This window comes from Sesamum indicum, linkage group LG11 (genome assembly GCF_000512975.1).
Source record: "Sesamum indicum cultivar Zhongzhi No. 13 linkage group LG11, S_indicum_v1.0, whole genome shotgun sequence".
Lineage (NCBI taxonomy): Eukaryota > Viridiplantae > Streptophyta > Magnoliopsida > Lamiales > Pedaliaceae > Sesamum > Sesamum indicum.
This window is the reverse complement of record NC_026155.1, coordinates 8,619,470-8,641,947: the sequence shown is the minus strand read 5'-3', so window position 1 is coordinate 8,641,947 and position 22,478 is coordinate 8,619,470. Positions and strand designations below refer to the sequence as shown.

The 22,478-nt window shown below is 35.8% G+C and overlaps 3 protein-coding genes and 1 pseudogene across 5 annotated transcripts; 2 read left to right on the top strand and 2 right to left on the bottom strand.

Annotated features, from left to right (window-relative positions):
- Positions 650 to 3,854, top strand: LOC105173620. 2 transcript variants are annotated; one of them, XR_848760.2, is made up of 3 exons: positions 650 to 1,678; positions 2,957 to 3,021; positions 3,538 to 3,854. XR_848760.2 is itself a non-coding variant. In XM_011095428.1 (2 exons), the coding sequence occupies exon 1, from the start codon at positions 1,090 to 1,092 to the stop codon at positions 1,636 to 1,638; it is 549 nt and encodes a 182-aa protein (XP_011093730.1). In that variant the 5' UTR covers positions 650 to 1,089; the 3' UTR covers positions 1,639 to 1,678; positions 2,957 to 3,493. The 2 variants fall into 2 exon arrangements, 1 of the variants encoding a protein (XP_011093730.1); XM_011095428.1 differs by lacking the exon at positions 3,538 to 3,854 and having other exon boundaries at positions 2,957 to 3,493.
- LOC105173619 lies at positions 5,023 to 6,929 on the bottom strand (annotated as a pseudogene).
- Positions 9,981 to 14,267, top strand: LOC105173618. Of its 2 annotated transcripts, XM_011095426.2 has the most exons (6): positions 9,981 to 10,317; positions 10,443 to 10,632; positions 11,091 to 11,280; positions 12,002 to 12,205; positions 12,564 to 12,863; positions 12,952 to 14,266. In XM_011095426.2, exons 1-6 carry the CDS (start codon positions 10,126 to 10,128, stop codon positions 13,913 to 13,915), a joined length of 2,040 nt encoding a protein of 679 aa, XP_011093728.1. In that variant the 5' UTR covers positions 9,981 to 10,125; the 3' UTR covers positions 13,916 to 14,266. The 2 variants fall into 2 exon arrangements, with proteins under 2 accessions (XP_011093728.1, XP_011093729.1); XM_011095427.2 differs by lacking the exon at positions 12,564 to 12,863 and having other exon boundaries at positions 12,952 to 14,267.
- Positions 15,220 to 20,596, bottom strand: LOC105173617 (beta-galactosidase). The gene is made up of 18 exons (XM_011095425.2): positions 20,417 to 20,596; positions 20,223 to 20,318; positions 19,999 to 20,111; positions 19,813 to 19,879; positions 19,646 to 19,738; positions 19,403 to 19,546; positions 18,395 to 18,483; positions 18,123 to 18,228; positions 17,923 to 18,010; positions 17,692 to 17,810; positions 17,413 to 17,577; positions 17,050 to 17,225; positions 16,815 to 16,924; positions 16,617 to 16,726; positions 16,399 to 16,509; positions 16,050 to 16,160; positions 15,746 to 15,951; positions 15,220 to 15,654 (listed from the first exon to the last, which is right to left on the bottom strand). Exons 1-18 carry the CDS (start codon positions 20,594 to 20,596, stop codon positions 15,546 to 15,548), a joined length of 2,193 nt encoding a protein of 730 aa, XP_011093727.1. The 3' UTR covers positions 15,220 to 15,545.

The following is a 22,478-nucleotide window of genomic DNA, read 5'->3' as shown; positions in this document are numbered from 1 at the left end:
TTGTAATTGAAGTATGAAAAAAGACGAATATTTAGGAATATTTTAAAATTTTATGTGAACTACAAACTTAAAAGTTGCTCAATTAATTACTGTCAAACCATACAAATTTAGATTTGGATCTTATCAAAGCGGTTTCGAAACAGACACAATAAAAATGTGACTTAAACCTATCCACAATTTGAAATAGGTTAGGAGTGGTAGATTATTGTACGACATTAAAGAGATTATTCCCACGTCATGTACACTACTTTTTTATTTTCAAATATAATGTAATTTAGGGTAAATTATAGCTACTTCTATCAAAATTTGATATTATTATAAATACCTCATCATTATTTAAAAAATTATAAGTACTCTTCTGATTTTAACATAGGGTCCATTTTGTTAGCTTTTATTAGATTTTCATAGAATTTTTATGATCAACTAAGCAAAATGCATTTTTGGACTATAAATTTTTTATCTACCCTTAAATTTTTTTATACTTTTAAATATTTTTATTTTTAAAGTATTTCAATTAAGGTAATGATATTGGCCAATTTACTATTTAGGATTTAAATAATTATTTTTAATTTAAAAAAAATACTTATAATTTTTTGAATAATAAAAAAATATTTATAATTATATCAAATTCAATAGAAGGTGACCACAATTTTACTCTATAATTTAATTTTAAAAAATGATACATGTCGTCAAGGAGATACACTAGGGTGAGTGAGATCGCCACTTCTTTCTCTCCGTCTTCCCGCCATTTTGCGCCTTTGTTGCCACGTCATCACATCGCCATCTGCCCGGACACGTGGCAATCCAGCGTCCACCTGCTCTCTGACACTCCATAAATGAATAACTCCCAACCCCACCCCCACCCCCACGCAGACGACACCCACTTTTGTATTTTGCACTCAAACCGACGCCGTATGCTCCCAGTGCCGCTGCAGCGCCATTCTCATTTCGAAAATGCACACCCCCTCCTCCTCTGTATGTATTTTGCGTGAGAGCTGAAACCCCAACTCCAAGATTCAAGAATCCTCTCTCTCTCTCTCTCTCTCGCTCTCTCCCACACACATACACAGAGAGAAAGATCGCACGCGGATGGAAATGGAAGAGGGTAGCTGTAGTACTACCGGAAATGGGGTTGTCGTGGGCGACGAGGCGCAGGAAGACGACAACAGCGTGATGGATTCGTGGCTTATCGTCGACGACGACACGGCTTCGGAGCTATCGAAGCTTCTAGACTTGTTCGGGACGCCTCCGCCCCCCATAAAGGTGAGGTTCATCGACGACCCCTACTCCACGTCACTGATATTCCAGTCGTCGTCGGCTTACGTCACCATCAACGGAAATGAGGAGTCATGCGGCTCCTCCTTCTCCGACTCCGATTCCTCCGTCATGGCCAGCATAGACATCGGCGGAGCCAGGAGGTGCAGAGGCCCGTGGGTGCTTGACTGTGCGGAGGCTCGTGAGTGGTGGATGGAAGGGGGTATTGTCGGGGAGGCGGACTGGGACGTGGAGTTGGAGGGGTTTCTCCCCGGGGGATGCGAGTATGCCGATGACAGTGAAGATGCAACGTGGGTAGAGTTTCTTGAAGAAATATTCGGCCAACTGAAAGAAGAAACAGCAAAAGAAAAAATAGTTGACTAGGGTTTTGACCCATTTAGGGAGAAGAGGGCAGAATCAGAATGTGAGTACAGCATTTGTTGTTAGTGGTTTTTGCTTTGAATACGCATTTTGAGCAAACGAATTTGTGAAGACAAAAGTTGAAGTTTCTACCAAAAGGGCCCTTTCATTTGGTTCATTCTTTATTTCTTTTTAATCTTTTCTTTTCTTTCTTCTTCTTCTTCTTTTTCTCTTAATCAATTTAACATATCAAAATTCTTCATATTTTGGGTTTGCTAAAATATACTGCTCTTGGGATGATTGTGATTTTGATCCTTAAACTAATTTGAGATTGTAGCTTTGATTATTAAACTATTGTTTTTTTTTAGGTTTTTCATTAATAAAATCATTAAAATTAATGAAAATTTCATTTGAAAGAGAAAAGATAGCAATTTTTCCTTTGTTTTGTGGTATTTCTTAAGTTCTCGTCCAATGAGCCATTCTTTTCCATTTTTCTTCAAGTTTTAAATAGAGAAAAATCACAACAATGAATTTAAGCAACAAATTAATCTTAACCAATTTTCTATATGCTCTTAACTTTAACTTTCTTTTATTTATTTTGTCTTTTTTTTTAAATTTTTAAGGCCAAATTATTTTATCCCCTTATGTTTTCCCAAATTAGTTATCCCAGTGTTTTAAAAATAAGTTGAAAGACCCCATGATTTAGAAAACCCCGCATAAAATCCCTCTTCAGAAGGTGGATTACACGTGCCCTTAATGCAAAATGGATTGATTTTTGACGGATTTTAACCCCTTCTTGGAATAAAAATGACTAATATACCCTTTTTGACTTATAATCCTAATTCAAGAGGCCGCTACAAATAATCCTAATTGTCAAATTCAGTGCCTACAAGTTGGAAGAAAACTCTCCCGACCATGAAATGCCTAAAATTTCAAGAAGTTCTACTCCTAAACCCTTTTCTTACTCGAAATTTATTACTTCATTTAATAAGCATTACTATGTTGAACTAAGAGTGGTATTCGTTCCCGTGCTATATTTTGCACTAATAAAAAGTTGATAATTCTACTGGCTACGAACCTTAATAAGTTGCTCTCAGGAGCACTCCTACTAGTTTCGAGCCCTAATAAGCCACCCTTAGAAGATGCACTCGGGCCTTAGTAAGCCACCCTTAACTGGCATCTTCTAGGTTATAAACTTTAGCAAGTTCCCATCGAGCAACACATTTTCTTAGCTTTGAAGGCTGCAAGTTACTAGCATACATATGATGGATTACCAAACCGTATTATCTTTATACTCGTATTTTTCGCGCTCTAACATTTGCTTACTTCAATTTTACAACAGACTAGCTAAGCTGCCTGGAAGGGAAGCCCATTACATTGTAGCTTAAGAAGGGAGGCTTGAAGCAGGTAATACTCCTGGATAGAATTACCTTGAGGATGCTGGCAATCCTGCTTGAACAACATAGTAACGCATACAAGAAAGCATTGCTTCAAAACATCATACCATCTGGCAAGTCATGCGATGTTGCTCCTAGCAAAAATATGCTGCCTAGCTAAACTTAGCTAAGTGTTGCTTGTTATATTACACCAACTTATTTGCTAGGAATACTCATCGAATGGAAACACCTAATATCTACTTTAAAGAAAAACATATTTTGCATGCCAGATGGGCATATTTGACTTTTTATTTGATGAGTTTTTTATGCATGTATTAAGCATATTGAGATATCCCAATATCCTACTGTTGCAGAAAGTAGTACAAAAGGCATACCAACTGCCCCCATATTTATATAGAAAATACATCAACAACATAACATGGAGATAAAAACACAAGTAGCAAGGCATGTTTACAACAAGTGAGTAGAAGAAGTAAAATTAGTCGGGCATAAACTAGTTATAAAAATAAATTGTTTTTCATGACAGGAGAGAGGCTGATCAAGAAGACCCTGCTACCAACTTAGTCCCCTTCATTTCGGAAAAGGGAATATTTTCTTCACCGGCAGGAGGTGCAGTCCTGCTTAGCACTCTAGCACCAAAAGAAAGACGACTTCATCTACAAGATGGTCTGCTCCAACTGAACATGCTGCTGCCGATTAACCCTCTCTAGCTCCTCAACTCTCTTAAAAACATGCTCGGGCTAGGGACGATATTCAGGCCACAAAGCATTTGACTTACACTTGATTGAATTAAATTATTTTGTTGTCAATTACCTTGTTGAGGTGGGAAGGTAAGAGAGTAAGAGCTTTGGCTCAAGCCAAGTCGTCCACATAGGTCCTACTAGTGGATTTGGACCCTTTCACACGTGGGCTGCCACTATTTAGTGGGTGGCAAGTGGTGTCACGTTTTAGTATTATAATATATATAATAATAATATGGGTATTATATATATATAATAATATAAATGAGAAAAGAAAACAGTACGTATACAACCTTTGGAGAAATAGAATTGTTGAAACAGTACATGGATTATGTGCATATTATATGTATGTATTAACATGATTTATTTTAAGTGTAATATTTAGAAAAGATATAGTTATAGTTTCATTATAGAGTGTTACACCTTTAATCTTAGAATTTTCGTGAAAACCTTTTAACCATTGTGGTACGGGTAGATCTTGATAACCATCAATGTGAATATATATATATATATATATATATATACTTCCATATATATATATATATATATATATATATACTTCCTCCAATTTACTTTCAAGCCCTATTTTGAAGTTTAAGGAGATATATGTCTTTCTAAATTTTTTTAGATTTATTCATTCTTCCAATTTGAAGTAAGATATATCAATTTTTTCTTTTAAATTACAAGCTATTTTCATCAATAGAACTCTCAAAAACATTAATTATATTTCAAAAAGACTCTGTTTTAGAAGATCATAAAATACATATCAGCCAATATATACATATATATATATATTGAGCGAATCAAATATAATTACAATATGGAATTCATTTATCAACAAGCAATATATCAATTATCAATATAAAATAGGGATAGTTTGGTTAGGAAAAGAATTGTTTGACCTACAATAAGTCAGTGATAAGTCAATCGAGAAACAATATGGATTTTCATTCAAATTTTTTTTGCTAGTATCAACAGATTCAATAAATTGTGACTAGCAGCGAGATCTATATATTAGACAGAAACAAACTTAAAGAGCATTAGATGTAATTTTCTATATTACGAGAGCTTTACGTGTAATGACACCAAACCTCCGAAAAAAACAATGTAATTATCCCTATAAAATATTTATAACTAACAAATAAAATAGACCAACGTACACACGTTGATAGCAGTAAAAAATCAACAACAACAACTAAACTAGGCCTTATAAAGCATATCAATCATTATATTCAAATTCCAAATTTACTAAGCACTGAATATTTATATCATTCACAATATCATGATATATATAAAAACAAAAGCGAAAACGAACAGCATTTACTAGTTTCTGATGTTGCATCAACATGCTATTCATACAACATCACAGTTACAGTGTCTAAGAAGCCTGTTGGCTTCTCTGATCCCACTAAGGTAAGCTCCATGAGTAGTGGAGTAGTGTGTTCCGTGTGTGGCTTCTCCTGCAAAAGGAATTTGCAATTGTGATGGAAGGGAATCAAGATAACTGCTGTTTTGTGGCAATGGCTCTGCCAATGCATCCATATCATCTCTACTTGATCCAACTGCTACGTAGCTGTATGATCCCAAGAAGAGAGGATCACTCCCCGACTCACTCATCAATACTTTATCAAACTTCACTTGCTTGCATTCTCCAGAATCCTCACTTCCATCTAGTGATTTCTGGCAAGTGGAGTTCACTTGGGGATGTGATTTTGATGATAACAGGTTTGAGACGGTGGTTGAGAACCCGTTGATGATCTCCTCGTTGCTCAGAGATTCGACTTCAAGGGCCTTCTTCCCTGCAAACCATGACAGCACAACTCTTGAATTGCAGTAAATTGGATACAGCCAAGATGCCGCCCTCATCCATCTGGGAATCTTGGGGTCCCTTGACTCAGAATCTGGTGGATGAAAAACCATTTGCAAGAAGGGGAATTTGAAATCATTGGTTTCTTGATAATCGGATTGCAGTTGCAAGAAGACCTTATCCACAAGCCCATATCCAAGCCTGGAAATCGCTTGAATCTTGTGACTACGCAATGGAGGAATGAACATATTGCAATCTTGGCGAATCCCACGTTTGAGAACTCCAAGTGAGACAGTAACTATTACATGATCAACCGATATACTTGATCCATCACTAAAACGCAGCTTCACCGGCCTACCGCCGTCCCCATTTCCCATTCGCAATTCGTGGCTGCAGCCACCCGGTTGCCATTCGATTTTCTCCACTATACGGCCTAACTGAATCGTCCCAGCAGGTAAAACAGAAGCCAAAGAATCAATCACTCTGGAGTAACCTCCAGCTATAGTTATCTCTTCCCCTGAGAGCATTTCATACTCGGTCTCTGCATTGTAATCCAGAGTTCCCAAATCATCTGCTGCCGAATAAGCCTTGCGAGCGCGTTCATGCATGGCAAAAACCCCTTCTTCCAGCGATTTCCTGCTCCAATTCCCAACCCCATCGAGTGGTTTCTGATCTTTCACAAAACCCCAATAAGCCTCCAGGCCCCCCCTAAGGAAAGATCCAACACTCAGATTTCCAGGGCCACAATTGCTCCAACAACGCTTCACTATTTCAGAGCTTAAACCATCTTCATCAACGGATCGTCCTTCAATGAATTTCAGCAGATTCTTGAAAAGGGTCGAGATCGGTTGAAGAAACGACGGATCAAGCTCATATCCACCTTCTGCTACGTGATTTGCTTATGAGAAATAAGCCATCCATGCCCTCCCAGGGCTGGTGAGAGTGGAGCAAGGCTGATTCTTGAGCGATTTTGTAGACTGGGCTGCCTTGGATTCCGTAGATCCAGGTTGCCCCTAGCTCAATCCGGTCACCGCAGAACTCCGACGAGTTAATCCGGCCGCCGACCCTGGTTCCACCCTCCACGACGCAGAGCTCGAAGAGTTGCTTCGAGTTTGTACATTTGAAGAGCTTGTTAGCGGCGACGAGCCCTGCCATTCCGGCGCCAATTATCACAATTCTCGGCTTTCTGCTCACCATTTTTTGATCTTTTTCTTGGTACGCTATCTCTGACTGGCTTTGCTATAAAGTATACATATCAGAGACGGCAAAAGGGACTTTGTAGAGGTGAACGCTTATTGCACCATGACTTGGGTTTTAAAATTTAGCTCCATCTGTGCAGTAGACGTCAACGAAAAGGGTGTTTAGCTTATTTAAATTACTTCATCGTCATAGTTATATGATAGTATTGCTTGATATTGAGTACCATAAATGCCTCCCGAACTAGGGGTCTAAGAGAAAAACGAGGCAAAGTATCTTGAATATTCCATATTAATGGAAGTAGCAATTGTTGCTTATCTTGCTAGTACATTCATGGGCTCAGTTGGACTTCAGACCTACTAAGAAATATGATTTCTCGATACCCCATAAGAAGGTGACCGAAGTTTGATAAAATAGTGGGAGATATTTAAAGAATAAAGATATTTTTATAAATGAATGCTTACACTATGCTATTTGTCTCTTGTAAATACTTTTTGAAAAAATTAAAATATCCACTTGCATCAATTCTTGACACACACTAACTCACGAGCTCTAACTATATTGATTGGCTTTGAAATCTGAAAATTCTCATTGAAAGCAAAAAAGGAACTTATGTCCTCGAGTCCACACCAAAGCCTAATCCCCCTGAAGGTTGATAGGAGGAAGAGCTTAGAGAATATCACAAGCAAGTTGATGATAATCTTGAAGCTCGGTACTACATGCTAGCATCCATGTTAAATGAGCTTCACAAACAAGTGAATTATAAGCTTGTTCTCTTGGTTGGTTCGTCATCAACCCCTAAGGCCTTAAAGACGAAAAAGGAGAAAGTGAAGAAAGGGAGACATTCTCTGAAGAACAACAATAACAAAGACACTCACGCTAGGGTTAAGAAACAGAACTCACAAGAAAAAGTATCACAATTGGGGAAAATTTGGGCATTGGAAGAGGAATTCCAAGAGTACCTTGCAGACTTCGGATTTTTCTGATATATTCTTTATTGAAATTAACTTATCAGTTAATGATGCTTATAGATATTAGATACTGGTAGTGGAGCTCACATATACAATGACATGCAGATGATGACAAGGATAAATGAGTGATGTAAAGGAAGCACCATCCTTAGGCTTGGAAATGGCGCAACCTTTGTTACAGTACCCATAGGAATGGTTTACTTAGTAGTAGGAGAAAATATGAGTTTAGTTCTAAATAATTGTCTTTATGCATCGAATTTGATTATAAATATAATCTCTATTTTCATTTTGAATCAAGAGGGACTCTTTTTCTATTTCTAATGTAAATTGTTCCATATATAAGTCTAGTTCTTATTTTTGCAAAAACACATTAGACAAATAATTTGTATACTATTACTCCTAACATCGCCATGTTGTAAATTCAACAAAAAAAAAGATGTATAATCAAAATAACACACAATATGGCATGCACGACTTGGACATAGTTCCATTCAGAGGATCACATGTTAGTCACAAATATGTTGCTCAATATTGTCCCTTCAGTAAAGAAATCTCGATAAATGAGCTCCCCATCTAGAAGGAGCCCAATCTGTCGGAGTACGATGAAACCACGGATCCGAAGGACACATGTCCTACTTCAAGAAATAAATTTCAAAATATTTGAAAAAAGAATATTAAAGCTTATAGAATATTTAACATCTTGTGAGATGTGATGAGGGTGTGATATGGGAAGCTTTTTCTATTAAAAAATTAGTCGTCGTTTCACGCAGTCCTCAGTTTGATATCTAGTTTTTGAAAAATATTTTTATCAATTTTACATATTAGCTTATTTTATGAAATATTAATCATACAGAATTTATAAGATCATTTTAGAAAAAGTTAAGCAAAGTTCATCCGGATTTTATAATAGTAAGTTAGTAACCCTCATGAAATAGTTACAAGTCTTAATAAAAAAGAAATGACAAAAGTTCAAACTCCAAATATGCAGAATGGTTTCCTTCAGGTTGTGAATTTTTGGTCAAATTAAGAATTACTCTAACATTTATTTATAAACTTATCAGAACATCTTATAAAATATTAAAAAATATTTAATTCGAGCCCTAAGCAGGTTTGAATTTTTTTATCATTTTTTTTTAAAAAAATAAAAATTGAGTATCAAGTAACATGATACCCAATTTTAAGAATTCGGATCAAGACTGGGTAGTAGAGTCCTACTCGAACTACTCGATCAAGTACCCAATATTAAAAAAAAATCTTTTTTTTTTCGCCTTCCTTCAAATATTCTTCTTCTTTCTTCCCAACAAAAAATCCTTTCCAAATATTCTCTTATTTTCCTTTTCTTCAATAATTTGTAGTTCTCTATCCCCAAAATATCTCAAGAAAAAGGTTAAATCAATCTATCAAAAATCCAAAAATTAATATTTGATGTTTAATTTTCTTATATTTTAGTTTACAATTATTAATTTATTTTTTTTCAATTTATTTAGTATTTTATTATTTAATTTAGTTGATTAAAATTAATTCTTTTAGTTTTAAAATTTTCATTATAATAAACTATCCATCGTGGCGTGTCGTTCCTACATACTTATAATAAATAATTTTTTATATTTTAAAATATATTATAAATAAGAACAAATCATACAAATTAATACATTACATTAAAAAGAAAAGAAAAAACTAATTTATTAGTTAATGTATAATTTAGAAAGTGGAATGAGTTAGTTATTTTATTAGTTGAAGGACATTTTTTTATTTTACAAAAAATTGGTCAGCAGTGTCATTAACTGCCATTTGTGAGTATGAAACCCCTTTCTTTTTATATTAATATAGAAATTAAAATAATATATTGAACGGCCTCTATTTTGTAAAATAAAAAAGAGTACTCAATCTACCCGATGACCCGATTAAATCGAGTATCCAAATTTTGGGTACCGCAAACTTCAAATCGAGGTATTGTGGGTTGTAAAGGACCCGAAATTGGTTTGGATCCTAAGTTTCAGTTGGAAAATAAATTAAATTATTCAACTCTCACTTAAAATCAATTGATAAAAGTGTATTTAATTTAATTTGTTAAACTTAACAAACTTAACTCGAACATATATATATATATAATTCAATTAAGAATTAATTTAAATTTAATTTAAGTTAATAATTAAATCAAATTCAGACATAAATTCGTAAACTTTTCAATAACTCAAATAAAATAATAATACATTTTACTGGACTCAAATTATTTGGCGCCAAGATAGGCTAAAGTTGGTTGAGGAGCTAAGCCCGTCCGCAGCGTCTCAGACCGAGGCGAAGACTGCCCTAAGCTCAAATTGCTCGCACTGTCACTCCATTCTTCACCTTTTTTGGCGGGAAACTCTCTCTCTCTCCCTCCCTCTCTCTACGATCCAATGTCGAGATTTGCAGAGATCACCTCTCTCTTCGCGGCACTAGCATCCAATCTCCAAACCCAAGATCCGACGGCCACAAATGAAGTCGACCTCTCTATCTCTGATCTAAACCGTTCGCTCAACCTGAGTGAAGCCCCCAGGGTTCGCATTCTGGACACCGCCCTCTCTCTCATGTGCTTCACTGCTCCACAGGTATGCCCCTCGCCCCCCGCGCGCGCGCCTTATCCGCCACTAATTTATCGGAGTTCAATGCTGTAAGTTTTTTCTTTTTCATTTTTTTTTCTTATTGTTTTTTGGTTTTGGATTTTTTTTTGTAGGTCTATGATTCGGTGATTGAATACACAGTAAAAACAATTGTCACTATATTATCTTCTTCTGTTGAGTGTACGGTGTTGAGAACCAATGAAGAGCGGGTTTTGAGGGTAGGCGGATTGGTTTCCAGAAGCGATTGTGCCAATGTTATGGAAAGGTGTGCTGATATTTTGGGGAAATTGGAAGGACGTAAAGGTTAGTGATGCTTACATTTTCCATGCTTACTCAGTGCTCCTATCTTTGGTTGAATACCACATTCTATGCTTAGATTAATTTCAAACTGACTTTCTTGGTTTTTGCCTGGATGATTTGGGTATTTCTTACATTATGTTTGGCATTCAAAGAATTTGGTCACAGACGGAGATTGGTTGAACAGGAAAACTGCCTTACACAAAGCATTTTGTAGATCACATGATTTGTATGAACTCCTATACATCTCATAACGACCAAAAGGGAAATGGAAAATTGAAATCATAGCTTGTATAATCGCTCTTGAGATTTGGATTGCATTAATTTTCATTTTCAATGACTTAGAATTTGGAGCATGCAAAAGAAAAACATAAATGCTTGAACTGTGTATTAAAGATGTCTATGAGTTATGCATATACACAGCACTCTCAAAACTAGAAATTTATTGAACTTATGTGCTGCAGATGATCTTTGTGCTTTGCTTTTGTATGCTGTTATCAGAGTGGCAGCTCTTAAGCCCTGCTTTCCGCGTCCAATACGATCAACTTCTAATCTTGAAGTGAAGTTTAGTGATTCCAGCACTTCTGCTCTTGCAAACTTATGTTGCCATTTGCCGGATGAATTCAAAGTGAAGGATGGAGAAGTACCTTTAAGGTGCGGTGCATAAGTACTTTCATAATGTATTACCATTCAACACTGGTTTTCGTTTCTTCTAAACAAATGTCATTGCTAAAGTATATTCTACATGCTTCCATTCAAGTTTCGTGCTCATAGGAATCTTATGCTTTGGTTATTTTCCTGTTGCTTCTTAAGTTATGCTTTCTGATTGCTTTATTTGATTAGTAATCCTTTACTACCCAGTCAATGAGATCAGGTTCCTTTTCTGCTTGATCATTTCTCCTTGCTATCCCATGCTGTACCATCTGTTGATGCTTTAAGTTTAGGGTCAAGTATTAGCATTCAGTGAACAACCTCCCAGAGTGCCTCTATTAGGTCCCTTTTCATGTCCTCTGAATTTTCTCCTTGATGGACCTTAAATATTGTTTTGATTCTACCTTTCTGTTTTGTGGATATCAGAATCTTGAGGGGTTGTGCATTCATCCTTTTCTGTATTGGAACAGGGACCTAGTAGTATTAAGCACCCAATAGCCATAACTTTGCCAAATGGATGTGAATATTAAAGGCTTACTCAGGGTATCTCAAAGTGGCTCCTAGAAGCAATGACTAGCAATTGGCCTCTTGCCGAATTTTAACCTGCTCTTAAATCTGACAAATAGATATATTTTAAGTCTTTAATATGCCCTCATTTGGTTTATTTTGACTGTACCATGAGGTAAGGATGAGTAATTATCACAAGCTTGTTATTACTTTGCAGGTTGTTGTTATGGCACTTAGATCCCATGATTTTGAAGCAAGACGTATTGCAAATTCTGGAAGAAATCATTAAAAGGCCGTTTCTTCCACTAAGTATGGAATTTTATGATAGGACAGAGTGGAGATCCAAAGTAATTTGCCTTGTACTTTCCCCATCAGTGTTTGTTGAGACAAGAGCCTTGTTGCATGGGTGGTTCTTGATGACGTAAGTATTTCATCCCTATATTGAATTTCTTAATATTTGTACCTGAGTCATCCATCCTCCAATTACTTTTTACTGGACAATTTCTGAGCATGAGCTTCAGTTTATGCTATTTTTGCACCAACATCGTTCTCGAAATAGGTAAAATCTAGTAACCATAATGCATATCGCATTGTCTGTGAAGTACTTAACCTTGTTCTTTGGGAATAAGATGGGTACAAAGCATCTCTTGGCGAGTCCAGAATCTTATAGTATCCTGTTTTATTTTTCTTTTTGTAGTAGTAACGCTCACTAAAATTATAGTCAAATTAGAAAATCTGATTACTGCCACTCAATTGGTAGGCTTGGCTTTACATAACAGGGGTTTGGCTTCTGTAATGGAGCTTCAGATTGAGTTTGTAAGGCAAGTGCTAGATGTAATTTCGAGACCAATGTGGTGGGGCATATCCATGGAAGTTGGGTCAAAGCTCCCATTTTCTCATGCATATTTTCCCCAGGAGCATCATTTATTGAGAATTTTGGCTGGACCTATATCTCAGGAATATTTTCAGAATTTGATTGACAATATAAGTGCTGCACGTTCTCACACTGGAGTTCATTCAGTCACATCTTTTAAGAAAGCTGGAACCAAGATCAATATAGTAGATCACAAGTCTATGTGGTATGTTATTGTCCATCCCATAATAACCATATCATTTGAGCTGAAGTTTGTTTATTTCTGGAATATTAATGTTTATAGTGACGTACAGGGCTATGGTGATGAACTTCCCCGGTTGGTTCTTTTTTGCATCTATGTTGCTCTTTTGTGATAACAGTCCTGTAGATAGTTTCCATTTCGGATCCATCCCTGGGTCAATCAAGCGTTATCTAATGCCTGATGCAGAAGTATCTTCTTCCACAGCAGCAGCAAATGTTATTGCATGGATTTTGAACCCCATCAGCGAATCTGATCAATATCTCATCGTTGATCATCTAGTTAAAGTTTCAGAATTATGGACTCTGAAGTGCTCCAGCTTAAGTGAATGTAATGACATAAAAAGGGTTCACATGAAGGAAACTAGTAGGCTTAAATTACATGATAAGGATGGAATAACTTCCCCTGAGCTGGATGGTTGGACAGTTTGGCTTTGGCTCAAGGAATTTAGAGACATGTACATTGAGGTTTTTGGAAAAAGCGTTCACCTTATGACTTCCAATACAAAAAAATTCAGCATTCACCAAAACATGTTGTTAAGGAGGATCCCGTTAGGCATCTTGCTTGTGTATGCTAATCACCTGAATGCAGCAGGATGTGCCCTGCTTTTGCACTATGCTGCTACTGGGACTGTCCAGAAGTTTTCAGATAAACAAAATTCTGGATGGAAATATGATCTGCAGGGAAACTCAATGACATGGATTGAACAGTACACGGAAGCTGAGGCTATTGCAGGATGTAAAACTGTCTTTGATATAACAGATGTAACTGAAAGGATTTCTCCTTCTATGTTTGAAACTGAAGAGGAGGGACTGAATTTTGTCTGCCAACTGAAATTGAAGAGTGGTAATTATTTCTTGAAGTGTATCAAAAGATTACTTCAAGTTAAATTTGATGGAGACGGCCTCCAGATGCAAAGAGATCTTCTCACTAGAGTAATCAGGTGGAGACATCAAGGGAAAGATGTTTTTCAAAATAACAAGGATCTGGATTATGTATGTGATGCTTTGAATGTGTAATAGCTTCCTTGTCTGAGCAGAAAGACACGCTCTGCCTCTTAAAACCTTGCTGTCATGTAATGAGTTCTGACTGCTATATTTGCAGAAGTGTTTGCAGCCTCGATAGATCTGATCTGTGTGTATAGATGTAAGACAGTCCCATGTATGAAATTGTAGATAAGAAAGTTGCAACTGAGAGATTGAGTTATTGTTAATGTCGATCTCTTTCTCTATTTGTAGGGTGGTCTGGCTATTGTGTGGGGAGTGGGGGAGATAATTATGATGATGCAGATTCTTTATCTATGCCTGGGTGATACTTTAGTTTGTTAAGACTGGGTGCTCATTTGAGACCTGATACTTGATCATAATTACAAGTTCTTTTGACTAAATAAATTTGCAGTGTGACCGCGTCATTCTTCAAAAACAAGTACAACAGAGTGCCTATTAACTTTCACCCAGAAATGTGTGTAAGATTTCACTGATTTACCAGTGATGTGCAAGCTTATTTCTGTAATTAACATCACCTGTTAGTTAAGTGCTAGACGTGTTCTTACCCTTCCTAGATGGCTTTTGGCAATGGCATTTCTTCTCCTTGGGTCTGTCAACATCATTACAGTTATGGCGGCTGCCTTTTATCCATGTCTCACCCCTTCCTGGGTGGCAAACTGAATGTAGTCTGGAGAAACTTCACCAAGAAACGGAATAGATGGTAACTGAATTAAAAAGATGAAGCCACCTCGTACCATGTGACAGACTGATTAACAATATGGTAGTTTCCAACATCTATAAATTAATACTTGAAAAAATTAATAACTTCTCTAAAATAACACTTTTTCTCGGTCCGGACTTGGGGTCAATGTGTAAATTAATCATTTTGATAAATTAATAAGATGATAATTTTTAGAAAGATTCTTATATAAATTTATGGTCCCTTCAATATTATAAATTAATAATTATATTAACTTATAAATGTAACTAGTACAACTTAGTAAAATATGATTCTATTACTCTTTGTTTCTTCTTAAATTGAAATCTAATTGTATTTTATCTCTGACTTTTCTTACTATATCCAGAACCTTACTGCAACAAAAAATTGCAAAGAGTTGTTGCCGCTACTAGTGCTTCCTTTCGCATAATTAGTTGCTAAGGCATTTTATTCATCGAGAATAACATAGGTTCATTAAATCGGAATAAATCTCTTTAGATTGATAAATTATTAATTTATCAATTAGTTAATACATCTTTAAATTAATAAAATTATATAATTCTGATATTATTAATTTATAAAGATTTTAGTGCACTTGGATATTTCAACTCACAATGTCTTTTTTTCTCCAAGCATATTCCAATAAACCTGGTACTCATTGACATGTACTTTAGCAAGTAGCTTCATTACATTCGAGTTCAACTGACTCCTACACAAGTATCGTTGTCTCGACAAAATAGGTTGAGGACCAGATATGCATCTTTACATGTGTTTCTGTTTTCAAGTGCATTATCTATATTGCAGGCTGGAGAATGATATAACTTTACAATTTGTCATCCCCCAAAGCAATCAGTGGGCTTCTGGATGAAAGCTTGAAGAGAAGTTTTTGAAGTAAAATCCTCCATTCAGGTATCTTCACTTGAACGACATTGTGCTCGTACTTTGTTATGTTGTTCTCTTAACCAAAGAGATTTGAGTCGGGTCACCACCCCATTCTTCGAATACAACCAACAGATTCCCACTTGATTTCAGCCATGAACGCGGAAGATGGTACCTGATGTTTCCAGTTTTATATGAATATTTTGTAAGATTTGCTCATCAAAGTCATATAGTGACGCGAACAAAAGTGTGGATATGCATTTTACCATCTCTGAGAGGGCTGATCACAACCCCTTTGGCATTTCTTCTCACTGAATGTGCCAGCATAGTTACACTCACCACAACTGCCTTTTGCTTTATATCCTGGCCAGTGTCTGCCTATGCTTTGGCCGTTTATCCATATTTCACCTTTCCCCATGCTGATCATATCTATAGCCAATGGATCACTTCCTTCTGGTGCATCAAATGTCGTCTGCAGACAAACAGACGTAGTCGTATTAGAAAAATGTATTAGGTCTATTAAGTTAACATCTAGTTGAAGTTCATCATTAATGCTAAGCACCACTTGACCTTATACCACGTTAGAGGTTGCTTTTGAGCCAAGAGCAATCCCTCTATCCATTCGACTGAAGAACTTCCACTGACAGTGTCAAGGCTGAGTGATTCGCCTTTCAGACCAGCCTATACATGTAGAATAAACAAAACGTTACTCCCAGCTTTCTGTCTCATTAAATATTTACTTTGCAATACATTCTTTCCTGAATCATGACAATGATTACTGGTGCTGACAACTCTTGCATAGCTTGTAGAACCGTTAATCATGTCTTTTCTGGAGGGGTATACCGTCAATGGCTCTTAAGAATTTCAAGTATTTTCTGCAGAAAAGGGAAGGAAGCTGTAATGATAGAACGGCACAAACCTTGTAAGACCATCTCTGCTTTGTCAAGTCCCTCGTCCCCTCATTGAGACCCTGCAAAGTGACGGGACCAAGAACTCCCGTATTCCACCTCTCATAGTGCATACCGGCATTCTGTGATTGATTAAGTAAAACAAATGTGAACTGAAAACTTGATTTGATATAAACCCTGTAAGGATCAACAATCTGAATGAATGACATGAGAAGAAGGTTTGACCAACCGGTAGACCCACAGCAACACTAAGTAAAGATATTTTGTTAATTCCAGCTCTCAAATCTACATTGCCACCATATGTTAATTTCGTACTATCCAGGCTCCCATACACAGTTCCTACAACAAAACCAGAAGCACGTAAGACATTCATTGATGGAGCATGAAAAAGATATGCGTGATTAAAAGATAAAGAGTGCTAACTCACCTGATAACAGGCCATTGATAAAAACATGCAAGGCATGACCGGCTGACATAACTGTGAGAAGGGGCCACTGTCCACTCTTCAGAAATCCTTCATCAGAAGCTATACCAACTCTGTAAAGGGTAACAGAACTTGTATAACAATGACATAAGCTAACAATAACCAATAAAGATTGGTATTGTCTCTCAAAAACATTTAAAGGAAAGACCCTAGTAAAAGATATCACCGAAAGACTTACTCTGTTAGGTACCATAAATAATCAGAGGAGTCTCTGGTAACATTTATTTGCTCCCACAAGCCGTCCATTGCTAGTGTGTCACTGTCATCAGCAGAAGGAGTTTGTTCGTTATATGATTGCCAACTTAGATCACCACTTATAGGTACCATCTTTGCCTGGGAACTCATGGAGCTAATCTGCCGAGAAATACATATCATATCAAATATTAACACCCATGCATGTAATTCATTTATGTCTACATGGTTGATTTTGCGGAAGATTTGTTGCATGAAGCAACACTGTCCCCATTTAAATTCAACAACACTATGCAATGAGACAGTAGGGAAAACATAGGAAAACCCACTGAAGAACCAGTTTCCTTACTCTCGCAGTGTTGTAAACTTCAGTCTTGCAGTCGGGCAGAATGCTAATCGACCAAGGGGGCAGATCATATTGAATATTTCTAAAGGTCAGCTTAGTAGGATATGTACGGTCATAGTTGGAAAGAAATGCAGCACAAGCCCCGGATTTTGATCTGAAGACATGAACCTGGGGATGGGATGACGAGCTGAAGTAAGTACCACATTTTAATAGCAAAAAGCTAGTTTCATGACAAGGGTGAAATTTGTTAGTTGGATTAACGTAAGTTAATATCTAATTTACCTCCTGATTCTTTCCAGGCCATGTGACCGTGGGATAAGATGAAACTAAAGCTGCTTCGGATTGCTTAATTGCTTTGTGTAAATCTCTCAAGTGCCCCCATTTTGGCTCATTCAGAAGTCCTATTTCATATTAGATCATGTACCAATGAAAAATATCAGCAAAATACAATGAACAGATAAGTTCTAAAACTTAAGCTGGGCAAGAAAAATATCTGATGTTACACACAGTTACCATATTCATCTATTGGAGCATCATAGTCATAGCTGGTGGCAACAAAAAGACCAGCTGCATTTCGACCAAAATTTGTTCCTCCATGGTACTGAAGCCAAGAATATAAGCAAACGAAACATAAGATTTTCTTATCTGCGAATTCTTCACCCCATTCTTCCACTAAATCGACCTCTTTCAAAGAGGATGAGAAATCATCTTACCATGTAATAATTGAAGAATGAACCATTATTCTGGACAAATCTAGCCACTGAAAAAGCCAAGTCTTCAGCAGGTCTGTGAGGAACAGGGCCACCAAACTGTGTATACCTAAAGGAAATATAAGAGGCTTAAAGAGGGATATTATTAACAACAAGACATCTTGGACAGAATTGATCAGATTTAAACCCCTGACTAATAAATGACCTTATGTCTGAGAGCAATATGGTGTATATATGAAACAGCAGTAGAAATATATTCAAGTGCATTAACTCACCAGCCACTCCAGGCTTCAGTCCACATTTTGGGCTTATAGGGCTTGTTTGGACGGAAGCCTTCACAGTAGAAACCATTGCAGGTATCTATCTATATGAGTGAAACAATGTATTAAGTCAGCTGTAGAACCCAAAGGAATTCTAGCCAATAAGTAGAAGTCAGTACTTTGTTCCTATCACCTCCAAGGAATATTTTAAACTGTAAAAATTCCAAAAATTTGGTGAATTTAGTCAGTGCTTTATAATGAGTAATCTTTATTAGATTTAAGTGAGTAACTTCTCTTCGGTAAAAACAAATTTCATGTTTTAGAATATAAATATTTGGATGAGTATGCATTGTATGGTTCGGAAGTAAATTTTTATGCCTTCTCAAAAACTTGATTAATACATGAGTATGATAGAAAAAATTAAATTTAAGTTCAACTAATCAGAAAATAATTTCTTAAGCTTTAATATTCTCTTTGCATATTATATTAATTTGTTGCTTTGATTTTAAATTGCTAATTAATATTCTTGAATCCCTTAAATTATTAATTATTTTTTCTGGATTACAAATAAAACATTATTCTTTTAATTAATAAAAGGATTTAAAGTTCTCTAAAAAAGAATTTGTTGAATGTAGACTGCAAATTTCTCATACACATAACTAACTATATAAAAAATATACAGCACAAGAGCATTTTCATCTAAATATTTACTAACGCTGTGAACTTTTACAAGTAAATTTAGAATGTGAACAAGTCATATATATATATGTGTGTATATATATATATAGTTTTTAATACAGACACAACCAACACACTTTCACACCCACCCAAGTTCGAACTCAAAACTTCTGTACAAGATCTTGAATCCAAGCCGCTGGGCTGTCCATTAGGGGATAAGTCATAAATTTAACTCCAGACTCCCGCTTACCTACCCCGACCCCACACCGGTCCCAAGTCTTAAAAAAGGGAGGACAAAAGAAATAATGAGGAAGAAAAGACATTGTAACAATAGGAATTTCTTACAATGGGATCAGGAGCAGTGTCTTGTTTGCACATTATCCATGGAACACCAGTATCCAGTCCCACAGCCATTTTCGCTGCCCATGCAGTATAAGCTTTACCAGCAGCTCCAAGTTCCCACTCTACTGGTCCATACTCATTTTCTATCTGCAAACATCCCCACAACACACATTTGGTCAAAACAAAATTACCAAAACGTGTGGATAAAACAAAAAGAAATCACAAGTAAAGCACTCTCTTTTGGACCTGTGACATGATAATTGGCCCTCCTTGAGGTTCAAACAAACTTTCTGACTTCATCATGTCGACAATTTTTTGGACGAATCTTTGCATAGCAACCTTCACAGTTTGAACAGTAAAGATAAGAAAATTGTAAGTTCACATGGTCAATAAACTACCCACAGTGTTTTAACCTTGAAAGGCTGATTGTCTGTTCTGAATTCTATTCCTGGTACATATTTTAGCCAAACAGGAAATCCCCTGAATCAGAACAGAGGATGAAAGTAGAGTCAGTGGTCAAGAAGCATTTGCTCAGCTAAGCCAAACTCAAGGTTTAAGTAACATTTGAACATAATCATCTGTATGAATGTTAGCCTCACCCAAAATTCCACTCTGCACAAACGTAAGGCCCGATTCGGAGGTGAACATAGAGCCCGGACTGGTGTACCAGCTTGATGAACTTTACAAGATCAAAACGCCCTTCAAAATTATACTACACAGAAAATAAAGGCAAAAGAGATTGATTTCTTGAAAATGCCCATTTCCTTTTGCATAACAACAAGAGCAATAGACTAATACACAATGACAAATTTTTCTGTATTACTTTTCCAGGAGAAGGCTCGTGCCCATTCCAAAACACATATGTCTGTATAACATCTAACCCTCCATCTTTAGCCTTTTGTATAAGATCAGGCCACATCTGTACCCAACAAATTAGTGAATGAATCAACTGTAAATATCCATAGCATTACCCAGAAATCAAAAGGGGCAAAAATACAAAAGATTCGAAACTGCTACCTCAGGAGTGCTTCTTGGATAGTGAATAGAACCAGAAACAAGAATCCTCCTTTTCCCATTAATGATAAATGCTTTATCATCATAGGAAACGTCAGCTCTAACTGAAGAACAAACCAACGAGAGGAACAAGACTGTGAAAACCAAACCGCTGATTCCCAACATTTTCCAGATTGAACCCATGTCTCATTGGGAGTCCCAGAGCAATATATATAGAGGGTCTCTTCAATTTTCTTGTTTGTAACCAGAACTGACTTCAAATTTCGAAACTTTTCCCCGCACTAGAAAACAGAAGAAAGAACAAAAGGACAGCAGAAATGAGAGGGAAAAAGATACGTCCAAACAAGCTGCCCTTCTTCTACTTTATTTGCTGCTTTTGAGAATGAGATGAAAAATGTGTGTGCATTTCTTGTTGTGTGTGTAGCTGATGTTCCTCAACCCATAAAGAAAGAGAAGGTGAGTGGAGCTTTTGTTATGTGTGCATGAGAGAATAGGGAAGCTCTCCTCCAACTCTTCCAACTGCTTTCTAAAAAAGAGATTTTGGAGGTGAGGGCCCAAAGTTTCAGACAACTGTTAGCCTTCTTTAAGTATCCTTAATTTCTTTCCTTTCTCCCATTAATTTATGACTTGAAATTTGACAGACTGATAAATACTTGTTTTTGTTTGAAAAATTTATTAATATCCTTAATTGTAAACATTGTCTAACAACTACCAATTCATTAGAATTTTATTCATTTTTTTCACAATCAATTGAGCAAAATATCCTTATGGACTATTAATTATAATTTTATTTATTTTTTTAAAATTCTTTATGGATTAAGTAACTTTTTTTTTTTACGTATTTTCAAAATTTTTCATCTAGCTCGTCCAAATTTTTATACTTTTTTTATTTTTTTAAAAATTAAGATACAACAAAAACAAAGTCGGCAATTCGTACTTCTTCCATTTAAGAATTACATAATTTCATTAAATATTAAGAGTATTTTATAATTTTTTAAATAATAAAAAATATTTATAATTATACCAAATTTCAGAAGAGCTCATTGTAGTTTATCCTATAATATTCCACTTGAGAAGAAAGGCAAACTTGGTTTCTTAAGCAAATATTTTGAACTTCTTTATTTGATTATTGCTACTATCAAGGTATTTTTGCATAATGAGGTTTTCTTTTTCTTCTTTTGGTTTATAATTCATAGAGCTATAGGGTTAAGATGGTCGTTTCACATCATTACTATAAATTATTGAAAATTTTGGAGGACTAAATTTCACAGGACTCCTAAATGATATATGGGGCAAATGTTTTTTTAGTCTCATAAAATAATGGCAAAATTTATTTTGGTACTACAACTTTGGCAGATATCGCTTTTTGTCTCATAAAACTCATATTTACGTATTTTTAATCTCCAAAAGTTACGTGTATTGTGGTTCTGGGACTAAAAAAATATTGTAATTTTGGGACTAAAAAGACCCAAAATAACATTTTTTTTAGGACTAAAAGACGTAATTTTGTGTTTTATGATACTAAAAGCGTCACCTACAATAGTCGTGGTACCAAAAAAAATTCTACCCTTATTTTATGGAACTAAAAAAATATTTTGCCCTGATCTATTACACTCATTTCCAGGCTATTCTCGCTCTAAATAGTCCTAGAATAGGAGAATTTATTAATCTCTATTACGATTCATTTTTAATTTGGTACAACTTTCTTATTTACATCATTCACATTGCAGGTCGCTTATTTACATTCATATTTCTAATTTGGTACAACTCTCTGTTACTCATCATTTCTAATATGTCGTAGTCCAGTTGTTAAGGCTAAAGCTGAGATTCCATAAATAAATTCAAGGTCTCCATCGAGCGTATGAGTATTTGTCTCATTTTATGTGAATGATTGTACTTTATTTAACATTCTTAATCATATTGATGAATTGATTGAATCGAGATATTGCTCGGTTTATCAAATGAGATATTATCGTTTATTTATAATTATTAGTAAACATAAATATACTCAACAAGAAAGCATTAATTCTTCAACTCTTATACATTCTAACAGAAACAGTCTAAT

Bases quoted from the DNA above. Each gene is read 5' to 3' on its own strand.
- LOC105173617 (XM_011095425.2), bottom strand. From the start codon at position 20,596: ATGGGTTCAATCTGGAAAATGTTGGGAATCAGCGGTTTGGTTTTCACA. The intron at 18,229-18,394 runs GTGAGTTAATGC...TATTTCCTTTAG, and splicing joins ACTGAAGCCTGGAGTGGCTG to GTATACACAGTTTGGTGGCC. The intron at 17,226-17,412 runs GTAAGGAAACTG...ATTTCTCGGCAG, and splicing joins AAGTTTACAACACTGCGAGA to ATTAGCTCCATGAGTTCCCA.
- LOC105173620 (XM_011095428.1), top strand. From the start codon at position 1,090: ATGGAAATGGAAGAGGGTAGCTGTAGTACTACCGGAAATGGGGTTGTC.
- LOC105173618 (XM_011095426.2), top strand. From the start codon at position 10,126: ATGTCGAGATTTGCAGAGATCACCTCTCTCTTCGCGGCACTAGCATCC. The intron at 11,281-12,001 runs GTGCGGTGCATA...ATTACTTTGCAG, and splicing joins GATGGAGAAGTACCTTTAAG to GTTGTTGTTATGGCACTTAG. The intron at 12,864-12,951 runs GTATGTTATTGT...AGTGACGTACAG, and splicing joins GTAGATCACAAGTCTATGTG to GGCTATGGTGATGAACTTCC.